This window comes from Motacilla alba, chromosome 15 (assembly GCF_015832195.1).
Source record: "Motacilla alba alba isolate MOTALB_02 chromosome 15, Motacilla_alba_V1.0_pri, whole genome shotgun sequence".
In the NCBI taxonomy this organism is placed as follows: domain Eukaryota; kingdom Metazoa; phylum Chordata; class Aves; order Passeriformes; family Motacillidae; genus Motacilla; species Motacilla alba.
The window spans coordinates 3,653,614-3,674,281 of record NC_052030.1 but is presented as its reverse complement, the minus strand read 5'-3'; the positions used below and the strand labels follow the sequence as shown (position 1 = coordinate 3,674,281).

General features: G+C 46.5%; 1 protein-coding gene across 6 annotated transcripts in view; it reads left to right on the top strand.

The window, feature by feature from the left end:
• Positions 1-20,668, top strand: part of BICDL1 (BICD family like cargo adaptor 1) — a 51,674-nt gene that overhangs the window by 18,753 nt on the left and 12,253 nt on the right. For 3 of the 6 annotated variants that reach the window (XR_005258762.1, XM_038152335.1, XM_038152338.1), the window contains exons 3-9: positions 11,567-11,683; positions 12,357-12,368; positions 13,725-13,871; positions 14,818-14,997; positions 15,291-15,509; positions 16,631-16,774; positions 19,905-20,035. Coding sequence is in view for 5 of the 6 variants with exons in the window: in XM_038152335.1 (XP_038008263.1) it covers positions 11,567-11,683; positions 12,357-12,368; positions 13,725-13,871; positions 14,818-14,997; positions 15,291-15,509; positions 16,631-16,774; positions 19,905-20,035 (950 nt within the window). In the remaining variant the exon portion in view is untranslated. The remainder of the gene's footprint in view (positions 1-11,566; positions 11,684-12,356; positions 12,369-13,724; positions 13,872-14,817; positions 14,998-15,290; positions 15,510-16,630; positions 16,775-19,904; positions 20,036-20,668) is intronic. The other 3 variants (XM_038152336.1, XM_038152339.1, XM_038152340.1) reach the window with 3 other exon arrangements.

Genomic DNA, 20,668 nt, shown 5'->3' with positions numbered 1-20,668 from the left:
ATGAAAGCCCTCCTAGCTCACTCACATGTCTATGTACTGGCAGAAGCTCTAAGCAGCTCCATTTTAGACACTCCAGCACACAGCAGGGGCTCAGGAGATTTAGTGCTGCTGCCACTGGCTTATGCACATAGAGAAATTCAGCTACAGCAGCAGGAGCAATAAAAACTGCTGAGAGCTGAATACCACAGTCTCCTCTGTTGCTGGTCACATTACTCTTATTTCAGGCAGCAAGAGGAAGAGAAAGTTAATCATTTATGTGCAGCAAAGCTAGAGAAGATCCCAGTTTAAAATCCTGCTGTAGTAGCAGAAGAGATGGAGTAGATCAGCCCACGATAAAGTGCAGGAGAATCCACACACACTCAGGCAAGGCAGCCCTCTCTGCTAAAGTGATAAATGAACATACCTGGAAAGCAGCTAAGGTTGCCACAGGTAAAGTATGAGCATGCTCAAACTTGTCAGGGAGTCTCTGAAGCTGAAGAACAGCCACTGCCACACCACTTTTGTTGTGTTTTTCTTGTTGCACTTTACAGCTGGTCTCCTGTTCCCTTTTTTGGCCCTAGGTGGAGTCAAAAGGCACATGCACAGGGTACATGTCATTGGTACTGACTTCTGCCTAAAAGCACCAAAGCCAAAAGCAACAATATTTTCCCTAAAGGGCAGCTGTAAGGAAACTCTCCTTTTTTAAATCACCGAGGGTGAACAGGAAGCTTTGGTGAAGGAAGGAAGCATGCTTCTTACCAACCAAAGCCTCAGCTGTGAAACCTTCACAAATAGAAGAGATCTTTTCTCAGCATCAAACACAGGATAGGCTGCTAGTTCTGTCTGTGCAGTGTTTCCCAGTCTAAGACCTTGAGCAGTGCTTACAGGTTTGCAGGCAGCCCCACACCTGCCTGGCACCTGCTCCAGCTCAGCCCAGGCTTGCTGAGAGCTGGCTGTGTCTGCATGGAGTCAGTTGTCAAAAAGCAGCAGCTTCTGTGCAAAAAAAACCACAGCTTCAGTGACTCTTATCCCTCTAAGCAGCATCGTAGACAGTGGGGGAAGGGCTTTCACTTGAATGACACCTGACCTGGATTTGCAAAACCTTGGCTCCAGGTACAAGTCTGAGTCTGACATGTTTGTGCCAAACTGGCTGCCCACAGCCTAGTACAGCTTTTGTAACACTTTAGTGGACTCTCTCCCAGGCAGTTACTCTAACAGAGCTCCTGGCATGTTGCTGCAGCAGGTTTTTCTTCCTCCAATAACACTGCACTTCTATCAGAAAAATAGCTGAATACATGAAGGGTTGGTGACTGAGGCATCTTCCCCCATACAGGACCATCCATACTTTACCTTTAGTGATATTCAGATACACTAAACCCTGAAACTCATACAGAGAGGGGCTCTTTCCAGTCCCTGATGATGATTCTCCTGCGTGTGTATGATTTGTCAGAGTATAGTGTCCTTTATGTGCCATCCCATAGCATGTGCTGCACCCACCTTGTTTTTAAGCTATGTTTCCTCTACAAATCTACTTGCATTATTTTTTATTTCTAAGAACAACCTGTTGTGGGACTTCAAGTACCAAAATGCCAGCAAGTTTGCCAAAAGCTGTTATTTTAATAAAATTCATGCAAGAGCTTTTTAAAAGCAAGATTGTAGGAGGACAAAGCTGCAAGGAGAGATCCATATTTCCAGATCCTCCCCTCATCCAGACACTGGCCACAGCTACAGCCATGCAGTCTCTCCAGAGAGAGAGAGAGGCATGCATAAGATCATTATCACATGAATAGGATTTGGCCACTTGCAGAAGCACTGAGAAGCTTCCCAAAAGCTGGGTTACAGGTGTGGTTTGAAAAATTTATCTTCAGCTTTGAATACACCTGCTGTGAATTTAGGCTCTGGCTCACACGAGAAATTACTATTGCATATTTGTCCCTATGTACAGCTGGGGAGGTGCAGACTGCTCTGAAGGCCAAGCCCTGCCCTGAGGATCTGGGAATTAAAGACCTAATCCCCTCAGTGTTTACATCTGTGCACTGCACAGAAGGTAAACATGCTGTGTTTCAGCATCTGCTGCACCTGCATCCACAGGCTCAACCTGCGTGGAAACAGAGCAAAGCTGGGCTAAAAGGAGACAGAATTCCTGTACTTATTACTCAAGTTAATGCACTAAGAACAGATTCAGCTTCAGCAGATCAAAGTGCTCAGATGTTATTACTAACACATTGTAATTATCTTTTGTCAGCAATCACCAAGAGCAAGGTCTGCCTTGTGCTCAAAGTCTGCTCCAAAGACCTTATGCTCTAAACAGATCTTTTCATGCTGTCAAGAGGGAGAACAATTCAGATATAGCTGGAGGCTGCCAAAGTACAGGAAGAAGCCCTGCTAAGTTAAGTGATATCTCTCTAGAAGCTTTTTGTCTGCAGGTATTCAGCACAGTTCTTTTGTGTTTAGAAGGACAGATCAAGTACTAGCTGACCAAGAAATATTTTCAAGTAAAATGTTACTTAACAGCTCCAGAACAATCCTTTAAGAACATAGATTTGTACCTTTTTATTTGAGTGTTGCAATGTAACATGCTGCCATATGAGTTTCATGGTTTCAAGTCCATCAAAGTTTCCAAATCTTTGTGATGGACTTGTTCATTTTTATGGCATTCCCTTTCCATGTGTGACCCTATTGCACCTATCTATGGTTAAAACATTTAGTGGAGAGGAAACTTTTTGGAATAGTTTGAAGCTGTAGCTTTCATCCTGGCCAATATTCACTACAGAGTTTGGGTTTCTGTATTTTTCCACAGAAAGCAGCCACAAGTTCTACAGTATTTACTATGAGAAATCAGCCTTCTGTACTGAACACTTGCACATCTTGCTTTAGTCCAAAACCACTTGCTTTAGTCCAAAACCAAGCTCCAAAACCACTTCTTAGCTCTTCTTCCTCTCACTTTTGAAATAAGTTTATCAAGTTTTAAAGGAAATGAGCAAACACACATGAGCACCGTTTTTAAGAAACAGCCTGATAGAAGTTATTTGGAATCAAACTTTGCAGGGATTTAAAAGCTAATCAAACATGTTCAGATAAATCTACCATAAAAATTAAATATACATTTGAGAAAATGTTTTCTCTCTTCCTGTCTAAAGGCTTCTTTGGAGAGTTTAATATATTTTAAAACGACTCCTTGAATTTTGTCCCATCTTTTTTGGCCCTCACTCATTTCACATATATGGGAATGGATACCCCTGTTTTCATGCATTCAGACATGTTTGTAACTGCAGGGTTGAGCATCAAATCTACACATACTGGAAAACCTTTGGCTTGTATTTACTACTAATAAGTCCTAAAACAGTATATTGTGAGCTTAACATGGTGTAGACATGAAGATTTCAACAGCAGACAGAGCTGCTAGCTTGCCATCACGTATTAGATATCCCCAAAAGAACTCAGTTAATTTGCCTTGAAATAAAGGGGGGAGAGTGCTTAAAGCCAGAGCAGGAGACTGTAAGAAGCTTAATTATTGTCTCTTTCTTCCAGGCACAACCATTTGGGTTTGAACACCTCCAGGTTTAAGGTCTTAAGACTGAAATGATTTCATTAAAAAATTAATTCAAGAATGGAGATTGGCTGTCCTGACTTCAGGCTACCATGGAAAGATAGCAAAGCCTCTCAGAGCAGGAGGGAATGTTAAATTTCTTTTTCTCCGTCATTGTAACCTTCCTAATTTTTCAAAAGGTTTTAATGACCAGGTTAAGTATTTGTGTTTCCAGTTCACTTATCTCCAAACTAGTCAGGCATTTTGTATTTCATTGTCCTCTCATCTGGCCCACACTTTTGGCTCACTAGAAAGTTACTGGAAGAAATATTTTTCAGCCTTTAGCTCATGTAGCAAAGACAGACTGAGCTCCAGCAAATCAGGATTAAAAACCCACATCAAAGGTAATGGCCAGAATGGTTTATCAAGATAAAATATGCCTTTCTCGGGGGGAAAAAACCAAACTTATTAGTAAAAATTAAATATTAGAAATGCATTAGAAGTTATCTTGGAGAGCAGACCAGAGAGCTTACTGATGCAAAACATGAACTGTCCAGCTTCCAAACTGTACCATTCCCTCTGCTAGTCCAATACAGAGCTCCAGGCACTGCGCTCTTGCACAGGCACAAGAGGAATGGCAGACTTTTTAACCTGAAGGTCCCAGACCCTCTTGCAACAAGGGCCAGGCTGTGCTGCAGTGAATTAATGTGGTGGTTCCTCTCAGCTCCACCAGACTTGATTAGTGCCGCCTTTCTGCTTCCATGTGCAGTGGGTAACAAATGCTTCACTCCAGGTGATGTGCAGCATCTCCACAGAACCAGATGAGCCTGCTGGTGTCACATATTATTGCCCTAATCCTCTCACCATCCAGGACCCAAGCAGCTGCCAACAAGCCCATGTTCAGCTCTCTGTGCAGAGCCCCACAACAGACACAGTGCAGAGCTGTCTCATCTCCCACACCTCTGCAAAGCAGGATTTGCACACTTGAGAGCAGGAGCCACTTTGTGCATTACTTAGCATGGAGTGTCCTCCAGGCACACTTGGTCCTCTGAATTATCTCCAGTGCTAATTTATTGCAGCATTCAAAGCATCGTGCCTCCTGCAGTCCCTCCCACAGGAAGCTGGCTGACTCATTTTTCCACACAGTCTATTTTCTTCTCCACAAGAGCCAAATGTTTAGGTCAAGAATAAACCACGAAAAAAGGGAGGCTCGTGTTTAAGCACCTCCTAAAACAGCCCACAGCCACTTGTGAAGCTTTCTTTCATTCAAACAACAGACCTGGAAGTGTTGCACCCAGGTAGAGTTACCCCCATATGGCACCCAACTGCCCTTGCTTCTGTTGTAAACAGCAGTTCCTAATCCTGTAAATTGATTTAGCCCAAGCTAATGGATATTGGCCTCAAACAGATAGTTATCTGAACACTTACTAAAAGGCAAGATGAAGGCCACCATTTTGCTTTCATCCCCCTAAGCTCTTTCTGGAAGCATTCAGATACCTGCCTTGCACACTGGTTCTGATATATCACTTAAACTTACAGGAGGGCAAAAAAAGAACAACTACATTGCCAGGAAAACCCCATCTAGTTTTTCACACTGTGCGTAGTGATGCAGCAAAAGTCCACCATCTTTGTTAAAAGGACTTTTCAAGGGCCCTTGAAAATAAAAAAAAAAAGCATCAGTAGCTTTTCTCCATCTCTAGCCACACTTACAGTCCTCCAGTTACCAGAAATATAGGAAGCAACCAGAGTCATACAATGCAAACACTTTTCCTTCCAAAAACAAGAATCCAGCTTTAGCTTGAGAAGAGCCAAGGTTTGTAGATGTTTCTACCAAGGAACTAAATGTCTCTAGTCTTAATTCCACCTCAAGAAGCAGGTGCCAGACCACTCCACCCCAAAATGCAAAGCCCCAGGTGCTGCCTGCTCTCTCTTTCAGCCAGCTGGGCCTCTGCCTCTCGGGTGTGAGGCCTCAGGGTTGATTGGCATTGACCCATTGCCACCTACTCCACAACTAGGGCTTGTTGAGAGGAAACATATTCTTGGGTTTTTTTGTGGTAAAACTCAGGTAAATAGGAGTGAGGTCAAAGGACACACTATGCATTTCCCACTTGTCCTACAGTAGGGAAAGGGAACAAATCTGCTGCAAAGATTTCTCACTTTCATGCAAGCAATGAAAGCTTGTATTCTTGTATTTCCAAAATGTCAAAACTGTGGAAGTAGTGCAGAGCTTAGCATAAGCTGCCACTGCTGCCCTTTGTCTCGCAGAATCCTGTCAGAATAGGTTTAATGCTGCAGCCATGAGGCTTTTCCCATCACTAATGTGTCCCCAGCCTGATGCTTATAAAAGAGTCATATTAGTGCCTTTCTTCCATTACTGAGTCTCCTTGCTTTGGCAGTTGTTTGGATCAAGATCTCTGCTTTCCTTTTTTCTTGACAGATTCATTTTGTGTAAAAATAATGGTTTTTTGTTTACTGTTTTGTCCCCCTGCCCTCTTGACAGTGTAGGGAGCTGGCCTGTGGCAGCCTGTTTCCTGCCAGAGGGAAAGCTCATCAGCCTTAGATCCCCCGCAGCTGGACAGTAGCAGAGTGAAGGATGAAATGAGGAGGAGGATTCAGCCCCACTCCCCATTTGGCAGGGATGGGGGCAGTGCTGGCTCTCACCAGCACTTCCTAGCTCCAATGTCCTGTGCTGCACTGGGGAGAAGCAGGAAGACGTCTCTGGAAAAGGCCTAGCCAAGTTCCCTCCTCCTCCTCAGCTGTCGCTGGCAGAAGGTGTTCTGTCCTTTCCTGAGTGCATTTTTCCAGAGGTGGTGAATGACAGGCTCAGTCCTTCTCGCAGAGGGGCTGGGGTGGAACTCGCTGTGTCCACCCTGGGGCAGCCCCAGCCTCACCCCAGAGGGTCTCTCAGCCCCCCAGCAGTGCCTGGGCACCTGCAGCGAATAAATTCCACCCCTTGCCTTAGCAAAATGCTGATTTCATAATGGTCATTAAAATATTCACTCGCCACACACCCTTCACAGCTCCACTGATGACATCAGCCCCAAAAAAACCTCCTCACACCACAAAGGAAACAGCACCATCAGCAACCCACCAGGGTGGGAAATATCAGCCCTCAGTACAGTTCCACCCTCTCCCTCACCACAGAAATCCCCATTGCCAGTCCAGTCCCAGGCAATGGTTGGTCTGAGCTTTGCCTTTTACTTTACTGGTCACTGGTTAAACTTCAAATTCCCCTAATAGTGTGTAATCTCCTTGTCTTTGTCTCAACCCACAAGGTTTTAAATCTTATTTTCTCCCCCACTGTTGAGAAGTGGGGGTGAGAGTAGCTGGGTGAGCATCTGGCCAGCCCACCAGGGTGCCACTGCTCTTCTCCACAGAGAATTCCACGGGGAATCCCTCTGGGCACATCAATCAGCAAATACAAGCTGAAGGCCTCAAGAGGTGGTGAATGGAAGCACCTCTATTATGTAAGAACTTTCCTGTATAGGCTAATGTTTCAAATAACAATTTGAAGTTGACCTGCATTCAAAGCTTTGCTAAAAATCTCTGAAAGATTCCCAAACTGAGCAACTTCCAGGTGTGCAAAATATTGACGGTGGCTTATGGTTCCAGTGTGCCAAGGGCTGGGAAACAGCCAATTTATTGGCATGGATAAAGTATCCCAGAAAACCAGGCTTGTTCCAGCACCAGGATGCTGGCTGCAGTGGCAAGACACCAATCTCAATCCTCTGGGACTTGACTCAGAAGCCAGATTAACAATTTTGTTGTAAATTACTAATCTAAAGCAATTTGTTGTTGTTGTTTCCTGCTCTGGTTATGTTTTAGTAGGCAAACATATTTTCCTTCCAGAGAAGAGCTGGGAATCCAGGAACCTGCAGCCAGGGGAGGCAGCAATTAGTGGTTTGAAGTGTTAATGGGACCACAGTGGGAACTGGAAGTCCCTTGAACTCAGCTATTAGCAAATTAATAAAAGGGGTAACACACTCTCCTGAGTGTTACAAATTTAGCACTAATTAGGACTTCTCTTTCTTAGCTATTTTAGGCAAGAAAATCTTCAACATCCTTTGTTAAATCTTAATCATCTTGTTTGTAGAGGTAAATCATACAGAAACATTGGTTTCTTCACCCAGCTACAGTCTATTAAACTTTTTCCATTCTCCTTTTCTTTGTGACATGACTTATAGCTAGATATTTTGTAATGAGTTAGCTTTATTTATTAACTCTTACCCCAGAGGAAGGTTTTCTTTGACTAAGACTAGCCTGCAGGCCATTAATTTGTCACAGTCCATCCCTAAGTTCTCAAAGATCCCCCCTGCACAGGAACATCAGTGGTCCAATTTATTTATATTTGTTTTATGTATTTATTGCTCATATATTCCAGATGTTAAACCTCATGGAGTTCTTGTAACTGGCAAGCATCTCTTTCTGCCAAAGATCTACACATGTAGATCTTTGTGTATTTTAGCACTGGGGAATTAATCACAAGAGAAACTTAATCAAGTTCGCAGTGATGAAAAGCCCTTAATTAGAGCAGAAGCCAAAATGTCCTCCTGCTCTTCTTGCACTGCCCAAATCTCATCGAAACCTTGCCTGAAGACCAGAAAACAAATCTCACAGTTGATTGGATATATCTAATTGTGAATTGATGTCTGTGCTTTTGCAGATATGTTTCAGATCTTGCCTGGCGGCTGCGTTGACCAATTTGCCCATACTGAGGAAATTAATTCATTTTTAACTACAGAGCAAAGCTGTGATGTTGGGCAATATATGTCTCCCTTTCTGCAAAGAATATTGCTTGTCTCTAGCAAAATCAGTGCATTGCTAAATGATTGACAGAACCACAAAAGATCGAGCTTTTAATGTTTAGGAAACTCTGATGGAGAAGAGAAAGCCCTGCAGGCTGGCTGAGGCAGAACAAACTCACTTCCATTCAGCAAAAGCCACATTGAGCATTAAAGAGGAAATGCAGATGGAATGTTACATCTTCACTGATGCCACTAAGTAAAAAGAGCATGTTAGAAGTAATCAGTGGAATGTTCATGGTTTAAAACACACATGTACAGGTGCACACCAACAGCAGTGCTGAGAACTGAAGCAGGCACTCTCTGAACATACACCATAAAGCCTGAGAAATACTGGACACTGTCAAGGTGGCTTTCATAAATTAATGCCAGCTGATGTTAAAATCTCTATTTTACAATCAGTTAGAAAGGGTAGTTTGGCAGCAGGATTCATAACCTCTAAAACAAATGTAGCATGACAAGGAAAATTCCATGACCAGAGCTCAGCTCAGAAGACTGTTTCATGTCTAGAAAAACTGGATGAAGACTGTTCCTAGTTAGCCTGTGGAGGGAAACACAAAATACAGTCATTTCTGTTTACTTCTGCTAAACAGCTGGTCAGAGAGTATTTTCTGCACTGTGTGAGCCTAAAGCAAGTGTTATTTTTACTTTTCTCTGCTGCATGAGATAGGATGCAAGTGGTGTCCGCTGAGGTGACACTGTGACATCCCATCTGCCTTTAGGGCTCTAAATACTAACAGTAACTGAGTTCTTTTTTTTCCCTCCATGTGGGTTATAATTGTGGGAATAAGATGTGTGAGCCTGTGAGCTGGGCAGCACATAGATAAATTCCAGATGATGATTTAATGCTGGTGAATACAAGTCTTACAGTCCTGCAGGCAGCCTGGTACTGGAGAGGACCTTTGAGGTCAAATCATTTCCCTTCTGTCACAGGCAGCCCTCTGAAAGAAGCTGCATGATGAAGTGATCCAGCTCCATTACAAAGTTAATTTTTTTGCCACCATTTCTACTACTGTAATGGTGCAGGAAGAGGAATCCTACAGCAGGTCCTTGGAAATCTAGAAATCTTCCTATTGCCAGCCTTAATATACTCTTATCCGGTTTATTCACATCTTTCTTTTCTGCCAAAATTGTGCTTCTGCTTAAATAGCGCTTCTCCCTTCTGTGTGCTTATCCATGATGTATTTATAGGGAGTCCTCTCTCAGCATTCACTGCATGAGATAAAACAAGCCATCCTTTTTTTTAGACTCCTTTCGTATAACAGACTTTCCACAATCTGAATCATCCTTGCAGCTCATCCCTTCACCTGCTCCTGTCTGGGCATGGGGAGCAGAATGAACAGAGCAGCTATATATTCTCCTACCAGGGATTTTTACAATGCCATTAATACTGCCCTGTTTCCTTACTGCTCTGTTGTACATTTATACTCTCTGTATGTAGAATTCTTCAAGCATATAAATTATGTTACACAGTGAGCTATCAAATACTCATGTGTCATCTCCTCTGGGGCCACTTGTGCTTCTTGGGAGTGTGGTCAGCATCTTGCAGGCAAAATCCTTCAGTGCTTTTCATCTGGTGCTTTTTCATCCTTGATAGGTCCTGCAGAGTGTTTCAGCATGAAGATGTTTCAGCAGTCATTACAAAAGCAAGTGAATCATTTAAAAAAAGCACAATCCATCCATCTTCTTTAGTGTCACCACTTAATAGCTGCTCAGGATGCTTTGCAACCTATAGTTGCTTAAGGGAAGAAAAATAACCACCCCCTTACTATATTGCTGTGCTCTCATTATATTTTGTGTATGCTGCCCAAGCAAGGAAGCTTTATTAAATCCATTTGGCAATATGCAAAAGGTTGTGATATGGGGCTTTAAAGAAGAGTTAAAAAAACAGTATAAGAAGGGAACTAAAAAACAATTGGTAGACAAGATTATTTCTTTTTATTGGAACCCATTTCTCTTTTTAGAAGCCAGTGGTCAGAGCCTGATTTGGTGGCCACACTTTTGTCTGCTGCTTCCCCCCCAAGCAAACAGTGCTGAGGCCACCAGTTTCCTCCACTTGATGGAGCTGGAACAGCCTTTTACTTCATGCTTCTGGTTTGGAATATCTTGCTGCAGACTGTGCAAAATAAGGGAACATTTTTAAAAGGGAGCAGTGTTGCCTTTGTGGGCAGCTCAGGCTGGGTCCGTGTGCTCATTTCTCCAGTCACAAGCTGCTAGAGCAGAGTCATTGCACCCTTTGGTGGAGCTCTGCCTTGGGCACTGTCAGAGCACCTGGGGAAAATCCAGACCCACATTTGCCAGACCCAAAGATGCATTCCCCAACCTGCCCACAGCTGCTGACTCCAATCCCTCCCTCCCATCTCACCTCCCTGTCCAAAGCACTGTGGCTTTTGCCACTGGCCACCTCCCAAGCAGGACAGCAGTGCTACCTCTTGAGGGGAATCAAGTCGATCCCAGCCCAGGTGGCATAGCTGGAGCTCTGTGCCTAAGTGTAATGGAACCTGATGGAAGCTAATTAAAAAGAAAACTATCCATTTTGCTGTCTCTTTAGGGTTTAGTCATAAAAACCTTATGGTGTCTTACGAGCCTTAACAAGTGTGTACACATGTAAAAATCAGCCATAAATCTGCCTGAAGAGTCCTTAACATGTCTAAGCTGTCATTTGTAAGGGCTGCCTGAAGCCTGGATCCTGCAGGTAGGAATGACCTTTCTGCTGTCCTCAAACCACCCTGCATAAGTGGGGCATCCCTGCTTCAAAATGGGAAAGAGGGACAAGCCCAGGGATCCTTCACTGACAGTCATGTGCAGTGGATGTTTCTCCATCTGGCCCTGACAGGACCTGGGAATCAAAGGTAAAGAGTACTTGTTATATTAGAGCTGTGCCAAAGATGTTCAGAGGTTAAGAGAGTGTAAATCTGATAGGAGTGTTTCCTGGTCTTGTCCTCAACCCCAGCTAGGCTACAATTTTTAAGGCAAAGTGAATTTCCTTTAGGACACAGGAGTCATCATGTTTTTTTGCAGTGGAAAAAAATTATGGGCTCTGTCCCCTTGGCTGCCCCAAGGGAAAAATCAACATGGTTTAAATGGCAGCTCTCCCCAGTGAGTGTCTGTTCAGGATGAGATTTTCACTCACCCAAACTGAAATTCAGAGTTTCTGCTGAAACTGGGCTTGTGCAGAAGTGGAACTGGGTGGGTTTCCCTGGGCAGGAGGAGAGGGCTGCTTTGGATCTAAACTCCAGCTGGTGTCTCCTTGCAGGCGTCGGAGGTGGAGCGGCAGCTCTCCCTGCAGGTCCACACCCTCCGGGAGGACTTTCGGGAGAAGAATTCCTCCAGCAGCCAACACATCGTGCGGCTGGAGAGCCTCCAGGCCGAGGTGAGTCACCTGCCTCCCTCCTGCAGAGAGTAGCCAGGGCTCTTGAGGCTTGTGTAACGACCCTCTCTGAGCTGAGCAAAACAGTCAGCCAGTGGAGACAAAAGAGGGATGGCAGCACTGGGGCAAAGGACTCCCCCAGCAAGGATTGCTCCATGGTGTTCTGGCTGGGCTGGCTCAGGGACCTTCCAGTGCTGCCTCAGCCACAGCATTCCTGCAAAATGAATGGATGAGAAGGATCTTCCAGGAGCCAAACCATGGCTGTGCTCCTGCAGGGCTGCTGCCCGGTACAGACTAAACTCTGGTAGGCTTGGTGGGAAAGTCTGCAAGGGTTTTTTTCCTCTCTTCCTCATGCTTGCAAAGAAAGCAGCAATCCTGTCTTGCCTCTGAGCCATGCACTTGGGAAAGCAAGGAGCCCCTGCCTGTTTTAACTCAGGTACATTTTCAGGAATGAGACAACTTCCTTCCTTTCCCCTTCCCTGACAGGGTCACTGGGGATCACATAGGCAGGAACTAGATGGGTAGAAGATGTCCAACTCTACTACCCGACCACTTGTTTTATTTAAAAGCTGTCTGGAAAAGCTTTTCCTAAAATCTCTCGATTTCTTTTCTCCCGCTCCCACCTGCTCCTTGCTGGTCCTTTGCCTTTTCTTCCCCTCCCCTTGGTGTGGAGCAGCAAGTCCTTGAAGTAAGTATGGAGGCTTGGAAAGGGTTTGCCTGCACGTACATTGCTGTTACCATGCATGCCTGTCACCATGCATGCCACACCTTGTCTCCTCACCTCCTTCCTATCTCTTGCTTTCCAAACCCTTTCCCCCTGTGCCTTTCCCATGGTCCAGGGCTCATGGCAGAGCGGTGTTTTTTATGTTGTATTGTTATTTACAGCATGTTCATTACTGGTCTGCCCACCAAAAATGAAATCTTGATACAATCTCTCCATTAAACCTCTTATTTTGCTTTCTCCAACCCACGCAAATCATGATGGTGGTGGGCAGAGACATCTCAAAAACCATTAGTCACCTCAGAGCAGCTTTCCAATACCTCCAGCGGCCTTTCCTCTGTAGAAATAGCAAGTCCACGTACTTAGCTGATATTCCTTTGTGTAGCCAAATCTTTCCAGCAACCTGGAAAGCAGCAAAGAGACAAGGTCCCAAAGAGGCCAAGAAAACAGTAGGAATTTGCTGAATTTGTCTATGCTCCGTGAACTGAAAGGAGACCATAGGGAATATTTAGGGTTTTACTGGACCAGTGGATGGCTGGCATACCAGACCCCAGAGATCCTGTGTGTACTAATGTGGGAAAAGCTCCTTCTTCTTGGTTAAACAAGAAATGACCTTGGCTAGTGCTGATTCATCCCTTGCACTGTTCCCAGCTAACTGAGTCACGGAGGGTTTGTTTGGCAAACTGTCCCTTGCCTGAAATCACTGCCCTTGACAATTAAAAGAAATGAACCAATTTTAAAGGCAGCCGATCACTGGGACGCTAAAAATAAGCATGGCACAGAAAGGAGTCTTCACAAGTGAAAAGAGAGAAGAATCCCTGGTGAGGACCTGATGAACACACACCAATTAAGAACAGCAATGGGCAGTGCTGTGGCACAGCCCTGCAGGGAGCAGGATCCCACAGGCTCACCCTGGATCATGCTGGCTCACCCTGTGATCTCCAGCACCCATACAGGAGAAAATGCCACCACCAGGACCAGCCAGGAAAAGTAACCAGTTCTTCCTAGTCTTTCAGATGTTAAGGTTCAAGGGGTGGGCAGGGGTGGTCTCTACTTAATACCCTTGAATATTCCTGCCTGCTCCTTGACCTACCAGTGCACACCCAGCCCCTTTGGAGAGAGCCCTGCAGCCTGGGAAAGGAGTTGTTTCCTTTCAGAGCTTTCCTAAACTTTAAACCACACACAGAGTGGTTTATCTCATAAAAGTACAGAACATCTGTGTACATCCTTCTGCTTTTTGCTGTTTCATTTCTCTCCTGGGAATGTGGTGTCTCTCCTCTCTGGTCCTGGCAAAGTCTGACAGGGCCTCTCTTTGCCCTGCAGATCAAAATGCTGACAGACAGGAAGCGGGAGCTGGAGCATCGCCTCAGTGCCATGATGGAGGAGAACGACCTGCTCCAGGGAACCGTGGAGGAGCTGCAGGACCGAGTCCTCATCCTGGAGAGACAAAGCCATGACAAGGACCTGCAGGTGGGGAGGCAGCAGTGAGACAGGGAGGGGACAGGGAGATGCAGTAAAAGTCATGATTTGGGGTAAAATTGGCCACAAACTGGGAGACAGAACAGCTAGAGGAATGAAATGGCTCATGCAAGAATGGCAGCAAGCAAGGTCCTAGGTGTTCCCCATGAAGACAGGTAACAGGAACATCAACGAGGCATCTTGACAGCAAAGAGCAGCTTAGGAGGGAGATCTGAGCAAGGAGGTGGGGCAGGGTACTGCGGAAATGAGGTAAATGCAAAAAGAATCAGAGGACTCTGGTTACAGTTAATTTCATTTAATTTTTAAAGAGTAGAATTGGCTTCAAAAGGGGCTTCTCTAGATCCTGCTGTTCCAGAGGGCAGTCATTGACCTCTTAGATCCCAGTGCTCAGGTGGTTTCCCAGCAATCTCCATGGTGTTCACAGCCATGAATCACCAAATGTCACTCCCCAGAAAATAAGCTTGGCACCTCTGGGGCTTAGAACAGAAGCAGGTTTATCCATTTCACTTCTGTGGTTTACCAAGCATTGGATCCTCAGCTCTGTAAAACATCCCTGAATATTTTTTCCTAAAAGTATATTTGTTTGGGTTTTTTTAATGTAAATAGTATTTTCTTTTTGGATCCACTTCCTGCTGTGTTGTTTTCAGCAAATTTCTTTACCTGAGTCCCAATTTCACAATGTTCTCCATTTTAGTGCTGATTAATCTGCTATTTTTATCTTTCTGGATATTCTGGATTCTAAACAGTGTCTAATGACACTTGGAGATTATTAAGCTCCGATAAACAGCAATACCAGCCAAGAGTACTTTCCTCCTGGCTGGAAACCCTGTTTTGTGTCACTCATTCCTCCCTCCCAGCTCCCTTGCAAACCAAGAGATTGATCCAGTCCATATTGCCTCCATTAATATTTTTCTGTTTCCTTGATTTGCTTCCCAAGCTGCACCAAAGCCAGCTGGAGCTCCAGGAGGTGAGGCTGTCCTACCGGCAGCTGCAGGGCAAGGTGGAGGAGCTCAGCGAGGAGAAAAGTCTCCAAAACCTCAACACAACCAGCACATCCCTGCTCTCTGAGATAGAGCAGAGCATGGAGGCAGAGGAGCTGGAGCAAGAACGAGAACAGGTATTTGCCCTCCAGCCTCTGGGAAAGCCCACGGGCCTCTGTGACCAGTCCCAGAGCAAAAGGGAGTTTAATGCATTTGATCTGGATTTGGAGCTGAACCAAAGGCCAGAAAATTGGGATTGGGGTGTGGCATCAGCACCCTTTTGACAATATGAAAGTAAACCTCTGCATCTACTACCAAATACCGTGGCAAATATTTGTGAGGGTTGGCAATCACGCACTTCCCTTGGCCACGAAAGGAGGCTCTCCATGGCCCTGACACCCCAGGCTAATGGCAAGCTCTCTTGTTCCAGCTGAGGCTGCAGCTCTGGGAGGCATACTGCCAAGTGCGGTACCTCTGCTCCCACCTGCGGGGCAACGACAGCGCCGACTCGGCCGTGTCCACCGACTCCTCCATGGACGAGTCCTCAGAAACCTCATCAGCCAAAGACGTGCCAGCCGGGAGCCTGCGCGCGGCTCTCAGCGAGCTCAAGAGACTGATACAGAATGTGCTGGACGGGGCAGACTCCACGGTAAGTTGGTGGCACAGAGAGGCCTTGCCTTGGGCACATCCCCTGGCCCAGAGCTTGCTGCAGGTGCTGCTGCATCGTGAAGGCCCTGGTCTCTCTCTGTGGCTCACAGAGATGGAAGGTCACAGGACATAGCCCACGCTTTGTGTCTCAAATGGTCAGCCAAGATCCAAGCATGTGGGGTTTCAGTCTGAAGTGTACAGACCGCCTAAAGTTTCAAGCTCATACAACTGACATTGGCCTGGGAGCCATTCTGGAAAATTAATAAAAGTAGGCTTACTTTGAGATTTTCAGTAAGTTAGAGTTTCAACGTGGAAATATTGCAGATTGCCTTACAGATGACAGTTTGGTTATTTCTTTTGGGATTTTCCTAACCTTGCTTTATTAGCAATAGTATCACAAAAACATCATAACCTCTATGATGGGAGGTTCTGCCCCTGTGAATTATGTTTGGTAGAAATGTCTTGGCAAAAGCTGCCAAACTCAAATCCGTTGCAGGTTAAAGGTTTTGCTGGCACAAGATGATGTCTGTAGGATGTGGTCCCCAGGCTGCTGGGCAGGAGGGGGTGGCATGGGGGGACCACTCAGCACCCACAGAAGTGCAGAATTACAACAAAACACCTCACTTTTTGTTGTGGCTCAAATCAGGCCTGGTGCCATTCCCTACAAGCTGGTTGCATTGCCATTAGGGCTTGTTTGGGGTGTTGTGGTGAGGAAAAGTGTAGCCCCTGCAGGGGGCTGTGAGGGAGTACTCACCCTCCTCATTTAAGTACTCATAGGCTGAGTATAGAGATGAAGTTGTATTTGTTAAATAAAGCGTACAGAGTCCTGTAAAAGGTCCACAAACAGAGACTGCTGCCACATGGGCCACCAAATGGATAGTAAGTCTCTGTAAATTTGATTTATGCCAAGCTCTGCATGCTCTTTGCATCATGTGTGGAAGCACTACCCTTGGCTGAGCACCCTTGGTTGTGGAGGTATATGGAAACAAAAAACTGTACCAAAGTCACGTTCACATTTTCTTTTTCATTGTTTAGCACCCTCATCCCAAACTGGTACCAAATTAATACAATTGCCTTTTTAAAAAGTGAAATCTGAGCAAGAGATTTCTCTCCCGCTCTCAGAGCTCTCGGCGAAGCGACGACGACACCTTAGAGGAACAGATCAGGAGAACCAGTGAGGATTCACGAGCCCTGAGGGAATTAATGGAGGGAGAACGGGGGAAACTGAGGCAGAGTTTGGAGGAGCTGCAGCGACTGCACAGCCAGGTTAGCAACTCCCACACTTTACATGTGGTCTTGTAACAGCAGTGTTCATCCTCCAAGACATGCCTTCCATCAAAGAGACCAACATGGTAAATAACCCGGGAGGATTTAGGCCAAAATGGTTGGATGAGGGAGATTTGTTAAACCAAAAGCAGAGGATTTAAGCATTTAGGATGAAAGTTTCTTACAGACTGTCTGGGGCCCATCTGAGGCATCATCTCAAGCAGCCAAACTTCCTATAGGCCTTTTTCCCAGTCTGCTTTTTAGCCAGTCTCTGTTACTTAAATTCTTCTTAGCAGAAGACCTCAAAGTACGAGGCTTCTTATACGGGGTGCTGGAAACCCGAAGGTATCCAGGCTGACCTGAATTGCAGCACTGAGCCTTTGGGAGGGGTATGTGCACCATTCCATGGATATAAAGGTGCTGCTCGACCTCTTCCACAGCAGCATAACAAACCCTCAGAAAAGCACTCCCAGAGAATCCTAATTGTGGCCAGGCTGGCACCAGGCAGCGCTCCAGGGACCAGCTGAGGCAACCTCAACAGCAAGGAATGGTCCACCCCAGCTCCACAAAGCACAGAATCCCACTGCACCCACCCCCACCCAGCATCATCTCTGTCTGAGGCCTTGTGCCAAGAGCAGGAAATGGACACAGGCATCCAAAGAGTTGCTTGGAAGTCCTTGTCTCTGTGGGACAAGACTCCAGATGCTGGAGGGGATCTGGAGGCTGCATCAGAAGCAGCAGCAACTGCACTGGAGCAGGGAATGGGATTAATGTTCTTGGCTTGTCTTCCCAGCAGTGCTGTATCACCCTTTGGAGAATAAATAGGAAAACATACCCCTGTTCAGAAAGTCAGCATAACCTGGGGTCTGACAGCCTTGTAGGGCTGTGGGAGCTCCCACCATGGGACCAAAGGGAAAAGAGTGAGAGCATCATTAAATACTTTGGCAGTGGTGGCTGCGTGTGTGCAAGGGTGGGAAACGTCCTGCTTCCACAACAGCTGATCAGGGCAGAGTGTGGGAGGGCAACAGCTCTGGAGCCCATCCTTCCCCTAGGACTGCTCCTCTCAGCAGTGTGGCCACCACAAGAGACACTTTTGAAGGTCCTGCCTTCTGCCCCAGTGAGACATAAGCCCAGACACTGCCCTGGCCGTGCTGCTGCAGTCCTGTGCACCATACACAAGCTTCCCTTGCCCTTAAACACACCTGAGATGGAGAAGACAAGGGCTCGACCTCTGCAACCTGGCAGTGCTGACAGAGACCTTTAGAGACTTATTCACAGATTTTAGGCTTGTCTGATCTCCCCAAACTCTCCAGCCAGGAGGGACCAGACCACCAGCCCTGGATTGCAAGTCTAGAACCCTGGGTCTCCTTTTAGGGGTCCCCAGCTACCAAAGCTCTGAATATTTAGTAAGCAAAGGGAGGACTGCAGTTTTGTTTTCTTCTCACACCTCTGTGTGATGTGGAGAAAGATGGGGCATAGCTACAAATGCAGCAGCCATTACTCTCAGAGAGGAGCTCCCGCCTCCCACAGCAAGTACAAGTCTCCCACAGCTTTTGCCTGTTATCCAGCCTCACACTTGCTGCAGGTTAATAATTACTCTCACCACCTATTTAAGAGGCAACATCATCTTCTGTTCAGTGCTACAGAAAATTTATGCATGTGGAAATCTGGTCCACCTGGGGGAAGCAGTGCTCTGCTGCCTCCTCATCCCTCTGTTCTGGCACTGGTATTGATACAATCAAAGGGGAACTGCTTCTAAATGGCTTTTAGGATCTTGTGGCATCACACACATTCATGGCTTCTGCCCAAAAGCACGGTGAGCAGGTGGAGACAGGAGCCATCCCCTTCTCTGTCTACACTGAGAAGCTATTTCATACCTTCTGCCTGTTTGTTTCCTCCCATTCCTACCTGAAGCCCAGAAAGAACCAGTTGAAATCCCAAACCTATCCCCGAACACCATGCTTTGGGCCTCTGGATCCTCTGTCCCCTGGGATTTCTGTGGAAGTGCTCAGCACCTTTTGCATCACCCCATCACCACTGCTCTCTGTCACATCATTGCTCTGAGGTGCTCCCCATGTAGGGCTGAGGGAAGGCGCAGCTCCCCAGTCCCCTGGCAGCCCTGGCACAGCTCCCCAGTCCCCTGGCAGCCCTGGCACAGCTCCCTGGTTCCCTGGCAGCCCCAGCACAGCCCCCCAGTCCCATGGGGAGTCTCTGCACAGACAGGGTGCATTCACACCCTCCTCCCCCCGGCCCACCCGTGCCTCACTAACAGCAGATCCTCCCACACCATGGATGTGATCAGCCCTTTTTGACTGTCTGCCCTCTATTTAAAGATTTCTTTGAAGATTCAAGCACTACTGAGCTGCATTTAGAGGCAGGAGGTGGGTCAAACTGGAAGGGTTTCCAGGTGGTGGAGTAGCGTAACAGAGCATGTGTGTGCCCTAGACAAAGAAATTAAATGTGTATGAAATATTGTAAAGCTCTACTAATGCAATCGTTGCATGATTTCACACCCTATTAACTCACTCTGCACAGGACCAAAATGATAGATCATTTCTCAGACTATTAAAGACTCCAGACATATTTTAAAGTCTAATTAAAATTGTAAGATGTGCCAGTAACACCTTCCATGGCATGAAAGAGAATTTTCACATCCTTTGTCTACAGCTTCATATTACTTCAGAAGAGCTAAATGGTCCCTTCAAAAAAATATTATTTGCTAGTAAATTATGTTAGCAATAATTTAACCCTGGAAAGATCAGAATTATAACAGGCAGACTCAAAAGATGTGTGCAAACTGCAGGACAAACTGGTTGGAGAGGGACAGCATTTTAGCACTGATGCAGAGTGTCAGCAGAGTCACAGGTAGGCAGGTAGCTTTCAGTGCTGTTTCTGCATGTTACTGAGGCCATCCAGGTGACACAGCTTGCCCAGGGCAGCATCCCAGAGCAACTCAGCACCTTTCGTGGAGCGTGGCACCTGCACTAAGAGCCCCTCTCAACAGACACAGCTTTGTCTGTGACCAGGGGGTCTCTCAACTTGCGGGTTGGCCCATGTGGCTTTCCCCCCATACGCTTGTGGTGCATTTTCCCGAGCAGCCCTGGGTTTCACGGCCTCCCTCTGCCCTCAGGTGACGCTGCTGAGTGTGGAGATGACGACGCTGAAGGAGGAGCGGGACCGGCTGCGCGGCGCTGCCGAGGACAAGGAGGCGAGCGAACGGCTCCTGCAGGCCATCAGGGACCGCGACGAGGCCATCGCCAAGTGAGTGGCACTAGCAGCCAGAGCCAGGCTGGGCGGCACTTGTGGAGTGCCATGGCAGGAGATGCCTCTGGAGTGGCTTTCTCCTACTCTCCACGGCAGCTGTGACAAAGTGATGTCTTGGCTTTGATGGCATTGGAAAATACTGCCAGGAGCTTGGAAGCAGGGCAGGAGATAAAGGCAGAACTGCCCCCCAGTTGGACTGGGGGCTTTTAGGAGCATTCTGTGAGCCATGGTTGTGCCATCCCTAGTGCTGGTGTGAGTCACAGCAGGGAGGAGAAGACTTCAGGGAGCCAAATAGAAACACTAGGTCTGCCCTGTCACATTTTTCTTCCTTTGCTATTCCAGCCACACAGCCCTGCTTTCCTGACCATCCCCATTACAGCCTTCCTGGGCTTCTTCCCTGAGCCATTTCTCTGGTCACTCCCTCTCCTTTCCTGTTCCAAGGTCTTTTTTGCATCTCCAGTCCTGTAATTCTCTGGTTCTCCTTTTGGGATTCTCCCACTGGTTTGGGTCTTTATTTTGCCCATCCTCCTTACAGATCTGTGCAGTTCTGCTCCCCTGTACCCCAAATCCCTCTTCCTCAGCTCTGTCCTTGGGCTTGCCAAAATGCCCTGAGGAGAGGGACAGACACAT